This window comes from Stegostoma tigrinum, chromosome 1, assembly GCF_030684315.1.
Source record: "Stegostoma tigrinum isolate sSteTig4 chromosome 1, sSteTig4.hap1, whole genome shotgun sequence".
NCBI lineage: Eukaryota > Metazoa > Chordata > Chondrichthyes > Orectolobiformes > Stegostomatidae > Stegostoma > Stegostoma tigrinum.
Window position 1 is genome coordinate 115,034,159 of NC_081354.1, and position 21,977 is coordinate 115,056,135.

Below are 21,977 nucleotides of genomic sequence, written 5' to 3' on the forward strand. Positions count from 1 at the left end.
GTTCCTCTGGGTGCTCTGGATTCCTTCCACAGTCCAGAGATGTTCAGGCTAGGTGTATTGGCCATGCTAAATTAGTCACATTGTTCAGGGATGAGTAGATTAGATGGGCTTTACGGGTTTGGGTCTGGGTGGGATGCCTTGAGGGTTGGTGTGGACTTGTTAGGCCAAAGGGCCTGTTTCCACACTGTAGGGATTCTATGAATCTATGGTAACAGCACAAAGCAGCATTACACATTTATTACTATAATGAACGTAAAACCTGGGAGCAGGAGTAGGCTGTCCAGCCCTTCAAGCCCCTCTGCCATTCAATGAGATCGTGGCTGATCTTTTCGTGGACTCGGATCCACTTACCAGCATTCTCACCGTACCCCTTAATTCCTTTGCTGTTCAAAACAAAATCTGCCTTAGCTTCAAAAACGTTTACTGAAGTAGTGTCACCTACTTCACTGGGCAGGAATTCCATAAATTAACAACGCTCTGAGTGAAGAAGTTCCTTCTCAATTCAGTCCTAAATCTGCTCCCTCTAATCTTGAGGCTACGCCCTCTTGTTTTATCTATTCCCTTCATAATTTTATATGTTTCTATCTGATTCCCCCCCCCCCCCCAATCTTCTGAATTTCAATTAATGTAATCCCAGTCTACTCGGTCTTTCCTCATAAGCCAACCCCCTCAACTCTGGAATCAACCTAGTGAACCTCCTCTGCACCCCCTCCAGTGCCAGCACATCCTTTCTCAAGTAAGGAGACCAAAACTGCACGCAGTACTCCAGGTGTGGCCTCACCAGCACCTTGTATGGCTGCAACATAACCTCTCTGCTTTTAAACTCAATCCCTTTAGCAAAGAAGGACAAAATTCCATTTGCGTTCCTAATTACTTGTTGCACCTGCAGACCAACCTTCTGTGATTCCTGCACCAGGACACCCAGGTCCGTCTGCACAGCAGCAGCATGCTGCAACTTTTTACCATTCAAGTAGTAATCCTTTTCACTATTATTCCTACCAAAATGTATGACTTCACATTTATTTACATTGTATTCCATCTGCTGGACCTTTGCCCACTCACTCAATGTATCTATGTTCCTCTGCAAGTTTCACAGTCCTCTGCACACTTTGCTCTGCCACTCATCTTAGTGTCATCTTTAAGCTTTGATATCTACTTGTGGCCCCCAACTCCAAATCATCTGTATAAATTGTAAATAATTGCAGTCCCAACACGATCCCTGAGGCACACCACTAGTCACTGATTGTCAGCCAGAATAGCACTCATTTGTCCCCATTCTTTGCTTCCTGTTAGTCAACCAATCCTCTATCCATGCTAATATTTTACCCCTAACGCCATGCATCCTTATCTTATGCAGCAGCCTCTTGTGCGGCACCTTGTTGAAGGCCGTTTGGAAATCTAGGTACACCACATCCCCTTGGTCCCTGTTGTCCACCTGGCTCATAATGTCTTCATAGAATTCCAAAAGATTTATCAAGCAAATGGCAAAAGGTGGGAGGTTGATTAGCATGTGAGCAAAAATGATCTGTGTTTCCAATGCAAAAACTGACATAGCAAATACAAATTCATGTTCCTTTTGCTGAACTATGTATTGAGTTGAAAGAAATGATTTTAAATCTGAGAATACCATCAACTAAGTGAACAAAAACAGAATTTGTTGGAAAAGTTCAGTTGGCCTAGCAGCATTTGTGAGGAAAAATCAGTGTTAACATTTCGGGTCCGACGACCCTTTCCTCAGAACTCAGCTAAGTAAAGAACAGTGAAAATGCATAGGGGTTGTTTGAGCCATTATTTGCGGAAGAATTGGAGAGTTTTCCGGCTGGAGTATGAAAATAAGTTTGAAGAAGACAACAACAATGTAAATTTTAGTATTGCATGGGATATCAGTAACAATGTGGTTCCTTGAAACCTGTTGTCATCACCTCAGTTTGCTTAATGATAATCTTGCTGATCTGTATTAGCAGAAGTAGAATGCTAGAATCCCTGGGAAAATATTAATGAATTGGGAATAGAACGCAAAAAAATTAATGTCAACAAGATAACAGTTGTCGAAAAAATAGTGGCACCGAAGTGTGGTAAATCCTTGAGATGAGGTGGTTTCTACTGCAGAATTTTAAAAGAAGTTGTTTGAAACAATGCTGAAGCCAACAGTATTTCCTGAATCAGTAGAACTTTGGAACAGTTGCTTTGGATTGAATAATTGCACATATCACTCCATCATTTCAGAACAATCTCAAATCAAAATGAGTTAATTTCAGACTAATTTGTTTAACGTTTTTTTGTTAGAGTCTGTAACAGAGAATAAGATGAGCAGTACATTGACATTTTTTTCTGACTGAACAAACTGAGTTGGTGTAATTGTTTTCTGATGAAGGGTCTAAGCCCAAAACGTCAGCTTTTGTGCCCCTAAGATGCTGCTTGGCCTGCTGTGCTCATCCAGCTTCACACTTTGTTATCTTGGTGTAATTGTTTTTTAGTTTGTACATGGGGTTTGACTGTCTCTTGGCTGGTGACATTTGTGCCTATTACTATTTGTTCTTGAGTAAATAGACAAATAAGCCATTGAAATGCTGATATTAAATATAGAGGAATAAAACGAAAGGGATTAAAAATTATGTAAGCCTTCGATCAAACCAGAACCATGGTATCGTGAACAACATTAGTCCCCACGTCATAGGAATGATATTCTGGTTCAGAGGGAGAATGTATAGATTGACCACAAAGGCTCCCAAGGACTGAGCTGAGAGGAGAATTTATGCATGTGGTACTTGGGTTGTATTCCCTGTAATTTAGATGGTAAAAGAGTTATTTGGGTGAAGATTTCAGACCAGAGAGAATAATTATGTAAATTAGCTCCAACACTTGGGAAGTTTAGTACTTGGGTGCATTGTCATAAAATTGGAGATAGACCTTTCAATTGTGAATTAAGAAATATTTTTTCATGCAAAGAGTGGTAGAAGTTTGGAGCTTGTGTGTTGAATTGTTAATTGAAACGTGAGTTGGTAGATTTTTGCCACTTAAAGGTCTTATGGGATATGTGGCAATGTTGGTATTGTGGAGTTGGTTTCTAACTAACCATGATCACAAGGAATGGAGGACAATGTTCAAAAGCTAAAATGGCTAACTTGTTCCTCTATTGTCAAGATCAAAAATCGTTAAATGAGTTTTACATTTATGTTGAAAATGAGGCCAAAAAACTAGGATCTGTACCAGTTTTTTTCAGATGTAGCTTGATAAAGACTCTCAACGGAGTTTAAAAACTAAATATCGAAGTAAGTTGGTGTATTGGGACAAGAATGAATGGAAATCATTCATGAGGTTGAAATTAGTGGTGCGAGGATCTCAAGACAAAATTAAGCCAGCAATGGTCCAGGAAATGAAGGTTTAGTATTCATTCATGGAGTCATGGCTCAGGGTCAAGCAAGGGCAGTTGAGAGAATGAGCATTAAATCTTAACAATGGAAAAGGTTTTCTACCAGTGAATAACCTTGACTCCTTTGTGTTAGCAAATTTATTGTTGCAAGCTCATAGGAGATGGGGTCAAGTGAATGAAATGTAGAGACTAACATGGCTAATATTTCACTCATAGCCATTATTTCTTTTATTCATTCATGGAATGAGAGCATCACTGGCTAGCCCAGAAGTTATAGCCCATTCCTAATTGCCTAGAAAGCAGTTTAAGAATTGACCACTCGCTGATTCATATGTTGGCCAGCGCAGATAAAGGTGGCAGTTTCCTTCCATAAAGGACGGACAGTAAACCAGATAGGTTTTTCCAATAATTGGCAATGGATTCCTGGCCATCATTAGACTCTCACTTCCACAGTTAAATTCGAATCTACACCCCCAAAACATTGCCTGGGTATTCGATTAATAGTCTAGCGATAATACCACTGAGCTGTTATCTCCCCCATGAAAATGGTCAAAAGATGGGGAGATCACTTGGAAAGATTCTACATTCTAAATGTAGACAAAAGTGTCAGATGTGTGCAAAAAAGCCTTCTCACTATTGTAAATGTCATTGGAAATTTGTAACAAAAAGGAATTTTGATATTCCAAAGAGCTATATATGTTTGTAAAGTGTCGATGCTGATTCATAGATGTGGTCTAATAATTTACACATAATTTCCTTTAATGCCTGTCAACCCCTTTTGAGAGATGACACATTGTTATTTAGAACATGAAATACCCAATACACCCATTTTGCAGCTTTTACTTTTGTTGTGGTGGGTTTGAGCTTGACTATACATCTGAATAAAGGTATCATTATAAAAATAGCTAAGTGATGCATTGATTACATTTATATTTTAACACCTACTTATGTCATTCCTACAGAAACCCACAGAGGAGTAACTGGACAGATATCAGTGGCTCTTCCAGGATGGTGCCGCAAAATGGAACCAGTTGCCGGAATGGAAGACTTCTCAACACGGAGTGTGAAATCAACAATAGGCCAACAAATCTACAAACTTCAAAGGTCCTGCTACCTTCTGATGAACCTCATGTGAGCTACGTTGAGTGTAAGATCAAACATCAGTTCTAAGATTCCCTGTCCCATTATACTGTACAGTCAATCCCTGTGTGAAGAAGTCTGCATACAAAGAACTTATCTTTCTTGTCAAATCCAAATTTCATCAATTTTTTAAAAAGTAAAATGTTAGTGCATTTTCATGCTATAGGTTTTAAAGTGCACAGAGTCAACCTGCTCATAATTAGTACAATGGTTTCCTTGATGCGGAGAAATATCTGTTAAGGTTCATACTGATAGACTATGAAGCACCATCTGAAACAGTCTTGAGAGGTGAATGGATTCTCATGCTCTAAAATGGCACATGTCAATGAGGCAGAAAGCCACTCATGTTTTCAGCTTTGAAGCTAGTTTTGGCACACTTGTTCCATCAAGGTGATGCCTTACAGTTACTGTTGCCAGCGATCATTGTATGAACCATGATTCTAGCTGGTGCCTTTCTACTTAACAGTCTTGTTGCTGAATGATATCTGTCACATTGTGAAAACAGAGACAGTTGTTGTCTTGGTCTGAAAGCCAGCATGCATGCTTTGTTCCATTAGATCAACAATTCCTCCACAGCTGCTCTGGCCATAGAATCAGAGCTGTTAATAGTACAAAAAGATTGCCATTGGGCTTGATTCAGTACAGAGCAGCCCAGTCAATTCCACTTTGCTGCTCAATCTCAATAGCCCTTAGAGACACCAGCTGGGCACTGAATAAAAATGCAAAAACCAAAAGAACCATGGATGCTGTAAATCAGAAACAAAATCAGAAATTGCTTGATAAGCTCAGCTGGTCTGGTAGCACCTGTTGAGGGAAATCAGAGTTCCTGTTTCGGGTAGAGTGATCCTTTCTCAGTTCTGAGGAATTTTGCAATGTGAATGAAAATGTTCTGATGACTTCAAACTGAGGATAACAACATGTCTGTACCCTCTTTTTTGTTTATCTTCAGTGTGTAATTTTGTTTCATGCATCCAATCTGGGTCATCATTTAATGTCTTTCATGTTCAAAAAAGTGTTGGTATAAAACAGCTGTAGGTTTTTTTTGTCATTTACTGTACAGGTTCCCGTTTCAATGATGAACGGGATGAAGATAGGAATAGTGACACAACACAGAAACAAGAGGTCCAGGGGGAGTGTGCAAGTGAGGGCACCATATCAAGTCGAAGAAGTAGTTTTGTAGAAGAAACTGACCAAGATTTTGAAATACAACAGAAAATTAACAGATTAAATGCTGCTAAACAGAAACTCAGACAATTGCAGGAACTTGTCGCCATGGTACAAGTAAGAACTTGAGATTTTGCTGCTCATGATTACATATGGTATTGAATGCTAAATATGTGCAAATGTGTATTTTTGCCTTCACAGTTAGAACAAGTGTAGGCCATTCAGCCTGTTGAGCCTGCATCATCGTTCTAGATCATGGCTGAGCATCTCCTCAACACCACTTTCCCACACTATTTTCATACCTCAGTGTTCAATTTGTTTTGAACATGCTTGTGATTAAACTTTCACCCCTCACTGGGGTTAAAAATTTCTGAAGATATACCACTCTGAAGAAATTCCTTTTCACCCTGGTCTTCAATAGCCTGTTCCTTATCCTGAGATATGTACAGTTCAAGATGTTTCCTGTTAATTGCCTTTTCTGTTTCATGATTTCTTGGGGCGGCACGGTGGTTAGCACTGCTGCCTCACAGCACCAGGAACCCGAGTTCGATTCCAGCCTCGGGTGACTGTCTGCGTGGAGTTTGCACATTCTCCCTGTGTCTGCGTGCATTTCCTCCGGGTTCTCCGATTTCCTCCCATAGTCTAAAGATGTGCAGGTTAGGTTGATTGACCCTGTTAAATTGCCCGTAGCGTTCAGGGAGGTAGAGGGTGTATATTAGGTGGGTCGTAGGGGGATGGGTCTGGGTGGGATGTGCTGAGGTTCGGTGTGGACTTGAAGGGCCGAAGTGCCTGTTTTCACACTGAAGGGATTTTATGATTCTATGAAGATTAAAAGATACACTTAGGACATACAATAAATTTTAAAAGTATATACAAAACTATATACAAAGTTTCATTCCAAAATAGCATAGCAGTAGAGTTGCACACTTGGAAAATGACTGTTGCAATTTACGTTTAATAAATTCAGCCAAATTAGGACATAACTGTGGCTTGAAACCTTTAAGCTGTCTTTTATTGCCCAGATAATTTGCTTTGACCTATGTTTCTAAACAACCTGATCAGAGATGTTGTTACACACCTCTAGAGCTGGTGGGACTTGAACGTGGGCTCCTGGTCCAATGCTCGGAGCTCTAGCACTGCACTGCAAGAGGGGCCTGACAATTTACTTTGAAAATTAAACTACAAAAGTGGCATTATATTTATGTTGTAATTAAGTCATAAAATGTAACATGGTTCTTCTTCAGCATTTGCCCCATAGTGAAATCATAAAATTATGCATGAGTTTATTCTGACCGAAGCTAGATTCCACGCAACTTCTTTGACAAGCAGAAGTGCAGCTATAGACCGAGACTAACATGGTGTGATGTAAGTGTCTTACATTGACCACAATTAAATATAATGACCCAGATATTGTGAATGGCCAGAATGCTGTTTCTGCAGCATAGATTGAAGTTGCAAACAGGATCATGTGGAAATTGAAATGCAACTGACCTGGGGGGAAGCGCCTGAGGAATTGAAAATTCAAATTGGCAATTCCCTTGAAAGTGGAACTCTATGAAGAAAGACCCCCTATGTCAGAAATCAGGGTTCTGACTCATTAAGCTTAAGGTTTAGAGGATTAAAAACCTACTACAATCCCTATTTGGATATTGAAATGAGGGCCTCCTCCGGTTCAACATAGGTCTCTCCAACAGCACTTCACCTGACCCCTCCCAACCTGGTGGTAGTAATTAAATGTATCATTTACCTGAAAACAAAATTCATGGGTAATTCAATGTACATATTTCCAGTACATGGAATAATGCAACATCTGTTTTGCCAGAAGTCTCGGAATGAACACGTAATTTCCTTTTTAATTGCCACAGTTGCTTCTTGAAAGGAGTTGAAGTAAATTTGTCCAGAGCATGATATAACCAATTGTTCTCATTTGCAGGAAGTCCCAGATGCAACTAATATTGATATTTCTAACTTGCCTGACTTCTCATTAATTGAGGAGGATCAGCACAGGCAGCAACCAAACAATACCAGAACAAATGCACCAAGAAGTTCAAAAGAAGTGTCACTGGATGAAGAAAAAAGGTCATTTTTTTTTTCATTCGAGTAGAACAGTCTTTGTACTCGAAGTAATGGCAAAACTTTTAGTCACTGTCATTGTTCTAAATTGGCTCATTGGTTGCAACCTTGACCTTTGAATTAGAAGATTTGATTTTTGTGAGTTTGAAGTCAGCATTTTGTCTGTTTAGTTAGTGTAGACCTCAAGCGTTTGCTGAACTGTCAGTGTCCTGTTTGTTTTTTTTAATGCATTAAATTCTGACTTTGTAGCTCAAATTAACTTTGAAGATCTCAATATTATTAGATGAATAAAGTGTGTTTTTGGATGTCCTGGCGATGTCTCCGTTTGTTAGTACTATCAAAAAAAATTACAAATTGCATACGCTAACAGTGAGATGTACTGGCCAGTGAAAATAGCTCAGTCAAGATGTTGACTGGCCTGAAACGTCAGCTTTTATGCTCTTGAGATGCTGTTTGACCTGCTGTGTTCATCCAGCTTCACACTTTGTTATCTCAGTCAAGATGTTGAGTCTGTTTCCATTGATTACAAACAAGATATAACAGTGACAGTTGTTTCCTACTGGCACAATCATATAAGAAATAAGAGCAGGAGTTGGCTATTTGACTTCTTGAGCTTGCTGTGTCATTCATTAAAATAATAACAGATCTGATTGTGACCTTAATTTCCCTTTTCTGCTTGCCGCAAATCCATTGACTGCTTTGAGGATCAAAAAACTCTTAACTCTGTCTTAAATAATTCAATGATTTTAACTTCAGCTGAGTGGTGACTTGCAAAGATTAACAGTTTGAGAAGAAATTCCTTCAGTTCTGCCTTAGCTGGAAGACCTTGGAGAAGGGAAGGTTGAAAAGAGATTTCGAAGAATGATTCAGTATAAAGAGGGACTAAGAAACAAGATTGATGTGGATCAAGAATGTGTACCCTGAAAGTGTAGTGGCAGCAGACACAATTGGAGCTTTTTAAAAAGAATTGGGTAAGATTTCAAGAGAAAGTTTGCAGTGCAACAAAGAAGGCATGGAAAGCTGGTGCTGGCTCAGTTACTGTTGCAAAGCTGGCACTGAATTCATGAACTTAATAGCCTACTCCTGGGTCATAATTGTTTAACTAATCAAAAATCCTGATCTGCAAAGGGTAGAAGAAGCATTAAAATTAAAATAATGCAGATTCTAGAAATCTTTGAGCAGGAAAATGTCACTTGGTTGATCTCTGCAATAATTTAAAAAGGACCTTTATGAGTCATTTCCACAACCCAGAATATGATCAATTGGGTAATGACATAGTGATTGGCATCGGTGAGGTGGGCTCATTACCATTGTTGTAAGAGATGCGTGATCAGTTTCTAATTGGCTTCTCAGGGCAATGGACTTTGACTGATTTCACCTCCCAATGTTTTGTGTCTGGCTCCTTCAGGTGTAAATTATCTATGGGCACATTCTCTTCGTTGTGGTTTGTTATTGTTACTACTTATGTCGTTGTATTAACATACAGTATGATGGCGTCTTTGCCCATTTACTCAAGATAGGGAGATTTATGCTGTCAGGTTCTTACGATTGTATCAGTGAGCCCATTGTCTCAGTTATGACTTAATTGGTTTAAGTCCTCATTAAATCAAACTCATTAAGTGAATGCTTGTATTAGAGGCCACCTGCTCAGTGATGTTTTTCTATCTGTGGGTGCACTGAATGAGGTTTTTAAGGGAAAGGATATAACGAAAAAAAAACTTCAAAGTTCTGTGTAACCAATACAGAAGATGCCAAAATACAGATAAAACAGTGCAAAAATAGATATTAATTAAATGAAACAGTGTATCAAGCATGAGATAAACATTGAGCCTTGAGTAGTAAAATCCAGAAGCATTATACAATTACTAGCTTAAATATACCCCCTGACACTGAAATTAACTCAAGCACAGAAAATTGCATTTAACCAAATCTAATTGCTTCTCTTTTAAGACACTGAAATAAAACAAAAACCAAACGAACTGAGGAAGGGCTACTGGACCCAAAATGTTAATTCTGATTTTTTTCTTCACAGATGCTGCCAGACCTGCTGAGCTTTTCCAGCAACTTATGAATTAAAACAAAGTGATGTCATTTTTTTTCATTCCTTAACACATTCCTCATTTTCTGATGAAGATTTAACAAGCTAGGAGACAAATTGGCCACTTCAGCTTTGAAGGTTTTGAGTCCTCACTCTCCGGATCTGTTAAATGGAAATAAACTAAACAGGGCCATCAGGCATTTGACCTGTAACCTTAAACATGAGTGAGTAAAGTTATTGACAGTGAAGTTAAAGGGGCCAGCAGAAATGGTTTCAAAATTAGTTGAGGGATAGAAAACAGAGTAATAGTCAATTAGTATTTTCAGGCTAGAGGAAGGTTTGTAGAGCAGTTCCCCAGGGATTGGTATTGGGTTCCTTGCATTGCATGCTGTAAATTAATCTAGATTTGGTTGTGCAGAGAACAGTTTTAACGTTTGCAGCTAGCACTAAATTGGAAGAATTGTGAACTGAAGACAGTGTAGAAGTCCAAAAGAACATAGACAAGTTGTGGTTGCTAAATGGGTGTAGATGAGATTCAATGCAGAAATGTGTGAGGTGATTGACTATGGTGTGAAGAACATTTGAAAGATGACACAAAATAGTTGGTACAATTCTAAAAGAAGGTGAAGAGTAAAAGGAACGAGTGTATATGTGCAAAATCATTCGAGGTGACTGGACAGGTGGAGAGGGTAATAAGTAAAGCATACCGTATCCTTAGCTTTATTAAAAAGGGGCACAGAGTACAAGAGCGAAGAGGTGCTGATGAACTTGTGTAAGATACTTGTTGGACCTCAGTTGGAGTATAATGCTCAGTTTGACAGATTACAGGGAGAATGTTTATGCATTGGAGGACATGCAGAAGGGATTTACAAGAATGATTGGAAGCATGAGAACAACAATGAGGATAGATTGAAGAGGTTAGGGCCGTTCTTCTTGGAGAAGAGGAGGTTCAGGAGGAGATTTGATTTGCAAAATCATGAGCAGGCTGGATATAATTGATAAGAAGAAATTGTTCTCATTTATAAAAGGAACAAGAATGAGTGGGGCATATTTTAAACTGGCTTGCAAAAGAAGGAAGATTGATATGAGGAAAGATTTTTCACTCTGTGAGTGGTGAGGCTATGGAATGCTGTACCTGGAAGTGTGATAGAGAGAGGTTGGTTTCATTGAGGCATTCAAGAGGGCATTGGACAATTATTTGGATAAAAAAATGTGCAAGGGTGTGGGGAAAAAGCAGGAGATTGGCACTCAATAATGATGCTCATTTGAAAAGACAATGCAGGCACTATGGGCCAAATGGTGGCATCCTATGTCTTAAGACTGTTGTGATTATGTGATAGTGTGGTATCTTCTTTTGTTTCCCTGGTATGTTTCTTTATCAATTAAGGCTAAATAGAGTAACTTCATATTAAAGGTACTAAAATGTGCATCTGTTGCAGTTTAGCAGAATGAAATCAATGAATTTATTTTATGAATGTAGAACTTAGAACATTACAGCGCAGTACAGGCCCTTCGGCCCTCGATGTTGCGCTGACCTGTGAAACCAATCTGAAGCCCATCTAACTACACTATTCCATTATCATCCATATGTTTATCCAATGACCATTTAAATGCCCTTTAAAGTTGGTGAGTCTACTGCTGTGTTGCAGGCAGGGCATTCCATGCCCTTACTACTCTGAGTAAAGAACTCACCTCTGACATCTGTCCTATATCTATCACCCCTCAATTTAAAGCTAAAGTCTATCTAAGCTAAAAGAATAATGAAATGTTAACCTCCCTACTAATCCTATAAGTGGACAAAAAATGAGCAGATGGAATATCATGTTGGCAAATATTAAGTTGTTCATTTAGGCAGGAAAAATGGAACAGCAGAGTATTATTTAAGTAGAGAATGATTGCGCAGTTCTGAGGTACAGAGGGATTTAGGTGTTCTGGTGCATGAATCATAAAAAGTTACCACCGGGTTCAGCATGTAAACAGGAAGGCCCATGGGATGCTATCCTTTTATTATGAAAGGGATTGGACATCCAAGCAAGGTTGGTGAGCTTCGGTTATACATGGAATTGGTGAGACCATGTGTAGAACGCTGTGTGAAATTTTGATCTCTTTACTTAAGGAAAAATGTAAACACATTGGAGGCAGTTCAAAGGAGGCTTATTAGATTGATACCTGGAATGTGTAGGTTCTCTTTTGAGGATATGGTGTGCGGGCTGTCCATGTTTCCTTGGAGTTTAGAATTGTAGGTGGTGTGTAAATCCTGAATAATCTTCAATGTTCAGAAATTAGTGATTGTCATTTTGGGACAGAGATGTGAAGACAAGTGTTTTTTTGTGGTTTTTTGACTTTGCAACTCTGATTGAGGTGGGGGAGGTGGAATCATTGATTATTTTCCAGACAGAGTGAATAAATTCTTGTTAGGCCAGGGAGTTGACATGCATCAGAGGGTAGTTTGAATGTGGAATTCCAAACATGAACAGATTTGCCATGATCTTCTTGAATGGCAAAGCAGACTTAAAGCACTGAATGGTCTTCTCCTATTTTGAATGCTCGTATATGTGTTCTGCACCTGAGAAACAACATTAAAGGGTTTGTTGCTACCGAATATCTCCTGAATTTTAGTCTTATATGCCTGTCTTTGAGTTCTCCCGTAATATTGAAGTAAAATAACCTATTAACAAGCATATTTAATTTCCCATCAGTCTTGTTTTAAAACTTCCGGAAAGATGCCATTATGAATAATAAAGTCAGTGCTTCGCCAACAACGCCTTTAATATCCGAATTTGTGCTTGCAGTCAGTCTTTGTTCAGAGCCATATTTGATCTGGCGTGATTTCTGTGCTGTAATTTAAGTTTGTTTTGGACAATTTCTGCATTTAGCTTTGGGATATATGATCATGGTTTTACTTATGGTAGCTATAAAAGGTGATATTGATTGAGTTTTTTTTCTAATGTGGGTTCCTGCAATAGAGAAAAGTTTTATGAGGCAAAACTTCAGCAACAACAGCAAGAGTTGAAGCAGTTACAAGAAGAAAGAAAAAGATTGATGGAAATTCAAGAGAAGATTAGACATTTGCAGAGATCATGCCCTGATTTGCAGGTAGATTTAAGTTTGATACCTTTTTTAAGTAAAATTTGGAACAGGCACAAATCTCTACCTTTATCGGATACAATGTTTTCATGTTTTGTTAATGTTTACGTATTTTAAGTGATACTTATCAACAGTTTGTTTTTGCTGCAGATTTGGCTAACTGGTGTTGTATATCACATGCAGACTTTTTTCACTTGCAGTTGTCAACATCTAGTGCAGGAAACCTGACAAAAATAAAAGTTCCCATTGTTACATCTACACCAGCGATCACTGGTCAAAGTGCAACCGCAAAAACTTTACCTGACCCAGTTGCAGCTCCACCCCCTGATAGTGAGGTAAAGAGCAATTGTTGATATATTTCTCCATGCAGCTAATTAATTTGTTCGAAAAGAAATAATTTAACATAAATGTGCTTTTTTATTCTTTTTATAAAATATATCAAGGTTATTCCCGCGGCATACTTGGAAAAGGGTGAGAATTCAAATAGCCGTGAAAGATAAGTTGTTTTTGAAGACATTTCCAAGTCATTAAGAGCAAGGACATCAGGCAACAGTATTTAGGGAACAAATTCTCATAGTTTTGGCACAACAATAAGAACCGAGTGAAGATGGTAGGGGACACACTATACACCAGTGCTTCAATACAACAATCTGTTCTAACTAGTCAATTTGAGAAGATGGCAGATGATTACGGGAATGAAACCATTGAGTGTGAAAGACAAGAATAAAAACTTTAATTTGTTTGTATGAAGAGGCAGGGACCCAAAGAGCTAGTGAGGATTGCTATGTGGGGCATAGTGAAGCATTATTTAAGACCTCCCCGGTCCTGTCCCTGGACTTGAAGGATATTAGGCGCAAACCTGCATAGTTGTCTCTTAGCTCATCAATAAGATGAACTTTGATCAATCAAGTTAGCTCCTGATGTGGTTTGGTGCCAAATATTATGATGCGCCCATCAAGAGCCTTGAGACACTCCACTGTGTTAAAGACACAATATAAAAGCACATTGCTGTCATAGTTTATATACATTCATTTTTGAGGAGCAAATAATCAGTGTGATGGAGTTGACCATAGTAATGATGGTCTTAGTGAGGATTTTGCTTGTAGTGTAATGTGGGGACAAGTCGTTACCTTTTTTAAAATCCAATTAAATTATACCCTTACGTAATGTTGATGGACAATTTGTGCAGCTGAGAACACCACTAGATGTTGAATAGGGTCATCAGGCTTCACACTGTGTAATGTTTATAGTTTCATGGAAATGTTAAACTTTACAGATTCCTATTTTTCCACTTGTATTAAGGAGACTGCTGGTTCACGTGGTATCAAACAGTGCAGCAATGTTAGTCACGTTAAAGACTATGATAAGTTCAAGATGAGGTAATAGCTTGTAACACTGTAGTGGTCAGGGTTGACATTTTCAGATGTGAGTGATGGCACTTTGAAAAGGAACTGGATCATTTCTGAAGAAGCTGTAGGTTGCTGACATTGAACTGTTTGGCTGTGGAAAGATAATTGAGTAGTTAGGCTCTAGAGTGGAAGGAGGGCACTGGAAGAGATTTGTGGCAACTCTAATTTGATATTGTTTGAATGGGAAACCAGATAGTTGATACTGACTAAATTAAAGCAGAAAATGCAGGAGAAACTTGGTGGATCTGGTGGCATCTGTGGAGAGAGAAACAGTTAATGTTTTGAGTTCAATATGACTGGATCTTAACTGATTGGAGTTCTGTGTAATATTGATAGTATAGTGGTAATGCTACTGGACTATGATTTCAGAGACAGGACTTCAATTTCTACTACAGCAGTTGGAAGAATTCCAATTAACTTAATTAACAAAAATCTGGAACAAGAAATTATCTCAAAAATGTTCATGATGCAAATCCTGAATTGTCATTACAGTCGGCTGGTGCACTCACGTCTTCTAGGGAAAGAAATCTTCCCCTTTGCCTAAGTGACTGTGGTTCCATAACAGCTACCCTCTAAATTGATCTAATGAGCCACTCAGTTTCTAATATGGACAGCAGTGGTTTAAAGCAGCCCCGCGCTACCATTTTCTAAACATGTTCTGAACTTGTAAATTGATTATTGAATTGCTGTGTTAAGTGATTGTCTTTGTCTTTTTCAATGATAATTAGCTGTGGTCTGAGATGCGCAGACACCAAATTCTCCGTGAAGAATTGCGTCAAAGAAGAAAACAACTCGAAGCGTTAATGGCTGAGCATCAGCGGCAAAAATCACTGACTGAAAACAACTCTGTTGCTGCATCGGTTAAAAGTGAAGGGACAGAGACACAGGATACGCAGCAGCTCAGCAGAACTGAAAGGTCAGAACAGAGTATATAAGCAAATTTGCTCAATTAAGCTTTGTATTATCTGCACTTGACCTGGAATAGGCAGGTTGATTGGAACTTGATAGTTGTCAACTTCAAAGAATTGCTCAGCTGTGAATAATCAAGTGGCCTATAGTGTGCTAAGCACCAAATAATTTTCAGGTTGTTCTTCTCAGTTGAAGTGGGTAAATGGTTTGATTTTTGTGAGCTAATTGTATTGACTGCCATTTTACCTACCATCATTTATTCCAAACTTCTGAAAAAAAAAAAGTTTTTCTTGTCCTCTTCAAGTTGTCCATAGTGCTTATTGGGCTATTTTCCATTTTATGACGTTTTCTCCACAACAGGTACTTCATGTTAACTAAAGCTGAGCCAGGTCATTGAAGAGGGTTCTCTCTCTCCTGCTGACAGTTGACTCTGTTGAATATGACCTGGCTAACTACCATCCCAACAGGCTACTTACCATCATCAATAAAGTGATGGAAAGTGTCTTCGTTAGGTCTATAACACATCACCTGCTCAGCAGTAACCTGTTGACTGACACACGGTTTGGGTTCTGTCAGGCTACTGGACTCCTGATCTCGTTCCAACCTTGGTTTCAACAAGAAAAAAAAAGTGGGATTCCAGGTGAGGTGAGTGTGACTGCGTTTGACATCAAGGCTGCACTTGACCAACTGTGGTATTAAAGAGCAATTGGGAGTAATTGAGAATTGGGTGAAAGCTGTCTGCTGGCAGGTAGAACGATGATTGTGGTTGTAGACTGCCCTGGGTCCAACCATCTTCAGCTACATCACAAATGACCTTCTCTTTATCATAAGATCGGAAATAGAGATGTTTACTGATGACTGCACAATGTTCAGCACTATTTGCGGCCCCTTAGATTCTGAATGAGTCATATCCAAATATAGCAAGACCTGGTCAACAGTTGCCTTACAAATGATTATTAATAACCATCTCCAAAAGGAGACAGCCTTACCCCGGTGGCATGGTGGCTCAATGGTTAGCACTGCTGCCGCACAGTGCCAGGGGCCCAGGTTCAATTCCACCCTTGGGCGACTGTGTGTGTGTGTGTGTGTGTGTGTGTGTGTGTGGTTTGCATGTTCTCCCGTGTCTGCATGAATTTCCTCCAGGTGCTCCTGTTTCCTCCCACAGTCCATAGATGTTCAGGTGGATAGGCTGTGCTAAACTGCCCATGGTGTCTCGGATGGGAAATGCAAGGATAGGGTAGATGATGGGTCTGGGTTGGATGCTGTTTGGAAGGGCGATGTGGACTTGATGAGCTGAATGGCCTGCTTCTACACTGTAGGGATTTGAAGAATAACTGTCACCCTGGACTAGACATATAAACACAAAATGGACAAAAATAAAATTAGTTTTTCCCTTCTAGTCATAAAAGTTGCAAATAAAATTGTATTGTAAAGAGCAGGTCAGAGGTTAGGAATACTAGAGCTCCTGACTCCCCAAAGCCTGACCAACATCTGTAAGGTTCAAGTGAGGAATTTAATGGTCTCCATCTCACTTTCCAGCAGTGCCTATATCCTGTAAGTAATAAAGAAAAAAACTGGCGTATCCACTAAAAGAAAAATTCTTTGTTTTATATATTTCTTGCATATCCTCTCAACACTCTCTCAGTCATTTCAAATGAATTTCTTTTTCTGTCACTGTTGACAAATGTAACTGTTAGTTTTACACTGCAACATTACACAAACAGTAGTTTGACAAAGGACCAGCAAACCTGTTTCTGAAATATAAATCAGAGATAATGGGAACTGCAGATGCTGGAGATTCCAAGATAATAATCTGAAATATAAATGTTGGCTAGAATACAATACGAATTTCCCACTTTCTCTTTGGACTGACATTTCAACAGGGTGATGTCTCATACAAATCGAGTGTTAACATAAATCTTGTATTTAATTCCTGCATAATGTTTATCTGAACCAATTTATTTTGTAACTTTGAGGTGACAGTACCACTGTCTAAACATAGATCACTGTTACGCTGGAAAGTTGTTTGGCACTGATATGATCTAGGAATTGTAATTGATTAGAATGTGTGATATGAGGAAAATACACATTTCCAACTTAAACTATTGCTAAAAGTAGTGATCATTGTTTATCGGAAATTATTTTTACTTCACTTGAATAATTTCCTGTGCTGTGAACTCAAGTTTACCAAGAACTGGGTTACAGCCAAATAATACAATTTTGTTTGCAACTCTTATGACTAGAGGGGAAAAGCTAACTTTATTTTTGTCCATCCTTCAGTGTTGGTCTTGTAATTGACTCCCAGCGTTGGAAAACCTAGGCATTTATCTATTGTTAGTGGTTCTGGAGTTGTGGGAAAAGTTAAGTCTGAGGAACTTTTACTAATGATGCTTTGGAGCACAGTAAGTATGTAAGCTTTGATACAGAATGCAGTGGGAGAAATTTTCTTTTGAACTTTTGTGTTTGTGAGGCCCTTATTTTTGTCTACAAGAGTCCACTGGGGTTGGAATAATAATTTAAGTCAATGTAAAAATTCTTACTCGCAGGACCATGGCGACTTGGGGTGGTTCTACCCAGGGTGCATTAGATGATGAGGAGGATGATGATGATGATGAAGAGGAAGAGAATAATGATGCTGGTGATGAAGAAGAGAATGATGAGCGATCAGATGCCATTGCCCACTCAGAAGTTGAAACAAGCTCACATGAAACATATACATTGTATCCAAATCAAGAAAGAAGTCAAGGAACACGCAATTCCAGAGAGAGCAAGAAAAGGTGGGCTGTCGTTCAGAATTACTTAAAGAATATATGTTGTAATGAACAGTTTATCTCAGCATAAGCAACATAACCGAAAATGTCCTCTCAGCAGAGATACAACTGTGAGTTCCTTTTCAAACCTGTAACTAGAGGCCGTAGCTTCAGGGATGTCACATCTCATCAAGCTTGTTTGGCCAAGAGACTCCTTTTCTCACTGCTTGCATAGTGTGTGTAAAGGATTTACAAATTGATAATCACTTGTATTTTTTGCTGCCTTCTATAGGATGATTGTATGGTGGAATGCCTTGACAATTATGTTTTTTTAAAAAAAAAACCCAGTGTTTGTAGCTTTAACCAGTCCTCTGAATTAGAATTCTGTTTGAGATACTAATGTTCTTCATTATAGTTACTTAAATGTTTTTTAATATGGCATCTGCTACTTAATTTCTTGCTACAAATACCAAAGTAGGGAAGTTGTAAAAAGGTAGGCTGTAGGGTTGCCATATTGACTTTCAAGAAATGTTTTGAGACAATCTATATTCAAGAGTACTAATTATGAGACTTAACTTGTCACCTTACTCTGAAGTAAACAGTACAGATGTTTCAGAGATAATGGGAACTGCAGATGCTGGAGAATTCCAAGACAACAAAATGTGAGGCTGGATGAACACAGCAGGCCAAGCAGCATCTCAGGAGCACAAAAGCTGACGATTCGGGCCTAGACCCTTCATCAGAGAGCTTCATCAGAGATGTTTCAATATTTTTTCATAGATGTGTATGGATTAGGCCCTTTATGTTCAATTGCTGTTTACAGCTGTGTTTACTTCTTTTGAGAGTGTAATATCTGTTCCCAGGCTTTGTCTTTCACTTGAGAGAGACTTAGTGTGAATTTGTTTATGATTGACCCTTTCAAACCTCATTGCAATATTTGTATTTTACTTTGTGATATATGGAGTCATGGGACTAGGGCTTTGTCTGTCTCAGGCACAACATCTGTTGGCACTGATTTATGTTAATAAATAGCTAATACTCCAGTAAATTAGTTTGTGTGGATCATCTCAGTTACGCTGTTAACTGTATTTGCTGTTGACCCCCTTTCAAATAATGCTAACAGCTTTGTTATATCATATCATTTTCCTTTCTGTCGCTTGCATAGGTGGAAAGATAAGCGAACATGTTCCTCAGATGGGAACTATCGTTCATTCCACAAAAACAAGCAACATAATGTCAGTATGCGTCGTCAGGAGAACCTGCGCTGGGCAGCTGATCTTTCCTATGTCGAGGAGAGAGAGCACTGGCAAGAGCAAGTAAACCAACTTACCAGGCAATTAGAATTCAGCACAAATATGTGCCACACCCTGATGCAGGACCAGCAGGTGGGAAGTATTTTTGGAACTTCTCTTTTGTCATTGCCTGAAAAGAGTGTGCACCTTTAATAAGAGATAACAACGTGCAGAGCTGGGTGAACACAGGAGACGAAGCAGCATCAGAGGAGCAGGAAAGCTGATGTTTCAAGTCTAGACCCTTCTTCAAAACCCTTTTGCTGCTCCTCTGATGCTGCTTGACCTGCTGTGTTCACCCAGCTCTACACCTTGTTATCTCATGAACTAGGATTGTTGGGAACTCAGAATAGTAGCACACTTGAGACTGCAACTGTGGGCATGCAACGTTTAGGAGAACAGAAAGTAGTACAGAATCTACAAAGGGACAAACAGCCCATGACATCAGTGTGCTTAGAGGTCATACTGATAACCATATTCTCGAAAGCGGTCAGATGGGAGTAAAATTAAACTTCAAAATAATCACTTCAAAAATTGTACGTTGTTAATTTGAAGCTTGTTGGCTGGGAAATTGAGTTTTAATTCTCTCCTTACTCTGCTATCTATCTGGGAAAATTAGTGTCCTACTTGTCTAAATACATCTAGTTTGCAAAGGCTGCAGTTACCGTGGAGGAATGAACTGGTCTAAAGCTTGATGATTTTATTTAGGATGTGTCATATTGTACTGTATTTATTGATGTGAATCAGCAGATTGCAGCTCACTTCAAATCAGGTCCTGCCTAAATGAGGCAATCTAGGACAAATGTATTTTTTTAAACCAACAAAGAGGCATTTGTAGGCACATAGGTAAAATACTAGAAATTTCTCGTTCCTTTATCAGTTATTTTCTTCCATGCTATAATCTTTTTTGCCTGATGATTTCCTTTGAAGATTTTGTGTTGTGTGTCTTTTTGAAATAGATGCTCTCCAAATAGAACTTGAGATGTCTCAAACATGTCTAGTTTGCAGAAGCCTGTTTTTTTTTTAGGAAGTATACTTTGCTGAAGTTTAAATATGTATTATTTAGTGTATGATTAAATGAGCTTTTTACTTCCACACAGGCACTTTCGTGTCTCCTGCAGACATTCCTCACCGGTCCTTACAGTGTCATGCCTAGCAATGTTGGATCACCACAGGTACACATCATTATGCATCAGTTAAACCAATGTTACACACAGTTGGCATGGCAACAGAACCACGTGCAAAGGTATGTAGATGCTCACTAAAGGAAGAGTGAGAATTTAACTTAGACATGAAATTGTAAAAAGAAAATTTCTGGTGACCTAAAAATTTTTGTGAAAGACTTTTGGGTTTTGGGTTATTCTATTGGTACAGTGGCGTGGTTGATGCATTATCACTTCAGAGTATGAGTCCTCGTAATTTGAGAACTGGCATATGAGCTCTCAATAATAATCAAAGTAAATCTCTGATTCACCACTACCTTTCACTGAAATACATTTTCTTGGTCTGGCCTGCAAGTGACTACATAACATCTTTATAGTTGCGTCTTAATGACCTACGAAGTGGCCTAGGCCACTTCGTAAAGGTTAAATCTTAGTAAAGATTTAAAAAATAAGATTGGGCACAACACCAACAAATACGTAGACTTATAAATTGCCTGTAATGTAATAAAATTTTCTGGGACCATAATGAAATGACACCAAGTCATATTAGATGCCCAAAACCTTTGTCAAAGAGATAGGTTTGAAGGAATGTCTAAGGGGAAGAAAGTGAGGTTGAGAGTTGTAGGGAAGTTATCCTAGATCTTGTGTATAAGACGAAAGAAGACATTGCCATCAGTAGTGAAATTATTAAAATCTAAAATTATTAAAAGTTGGCATCAGAGGAACACAAGTATTTTCAAGGCTTCTGGGGTGCAGAGTGGTGAGCCATGGAAGGATTTGCAAACAAGATCCAGAATTTTGAAATCATGATGTTTTGCCAGTTAGCATTGTAGTTCATTGAACAAAGGGCAATAGTTTAACATGACTTTATGAAAGTTATGAAACAAGTAGAGAAGTTGTGAATGTCTTCAATTGCAGAAGGGTTGAATGTGGCAGACCAAATGAGTATTGAAATTGTCAAATTCAGAAGGTCTGAAGAAATGAATGAGCAGAGACAAGCGAAGTATAGCAACATACCAAGCTGGAAATAGGTAGTCTTAGTGCAAATATGAAGCCAGAATCTTACCTTTTGGCGTTAAATGTCACACCGGATTCATGCACAGATTTGCTCAATCACTGACTTTTCAGGGAGTGAAATGGGGACTGGAAATAATGACTTTAGTCTTCACCGCATTTAATTGGAGGCTATTTCTGCACTTCCAGTCCTGGATGTTGGTCAGCAGTTGGATTTAGCATGAATGAAGCAGGCGAGATATGTTAGTGACAGAGAGCTAGATATCTTTGCCATAGATATGAAAACTAATGCTGTGCTTCTAAATGTTGTCACTGAGCAGCAGCACATTGATTAAAAATAGGAAGCAATTAAGGGTAAATTCTAGGGAAACAGCAGATTTCATGATCCTGGAGTAAGATGGAAATCATTACAAGTGGTTCTGCGGACAAGGGAAGAATGGAGTCACCATGCGAAAGCAGTTCAACCCAGCTGGTTGACAACTTGGCAGGATTGCACTCATTTGGTTTAAACATTAAGTATTTAGTCTTAACCAGAGATTTGATAGATCTGATGACCCTGACGATCTAT

General features: G+C 38.8%; 1 protein-coding gene across 7 annotated transcripts in view; it reads left to right on the forward strand.

Moving 5' to 3' along the window:
• pcm1 (pericentriolar material 1) overlaps window positions 1-21,977 on the forward strand; it is a 173,252-nt gene that overhangs the window by 58,109 nt on the left and 93,166 nt on the right. For all 7 annotated transcript variants that reach the window (XM_059648029.1, XM_059648026.1, XM_059648031.1 and 4 more), the window contains 9 exons: window positions 4,336-4,520; window positions 5,574-5,794; window positions 7,611-7,756; window positions 12,755-12,884; window positions 13,076-13,210; window positions 15,013-15,200; window positions 17,740-17,970; window positions 19,109-19,328; window positions 20,333-20,478. In XM_059648029.1, coding sequence (XP_059504012.1) covers window positions 4,336-4,520; window positions 5,574-5,794; window positions 7,611-7,756; window positions 12,755-12,884; window positions 13,076-13,210; window positions 15,013-15,200; window positions 17,740-17,970; window positions 19,109-19,328; window positions 20,333-20,478 — 1,602 coding nt within the window. The remainder of the gene's footprint in view (window positions 1-4,335; window positions 4,521-5,573; window positions 5,795-7,610; window positions 7,757-12,754; window positions 12,885-13,075; window positions 13,211-15,012; window positions 15,201-17,739; window positions 17,971-19,108; window positions 19,329-20,332; window positions 20,479-21,977) is intronic.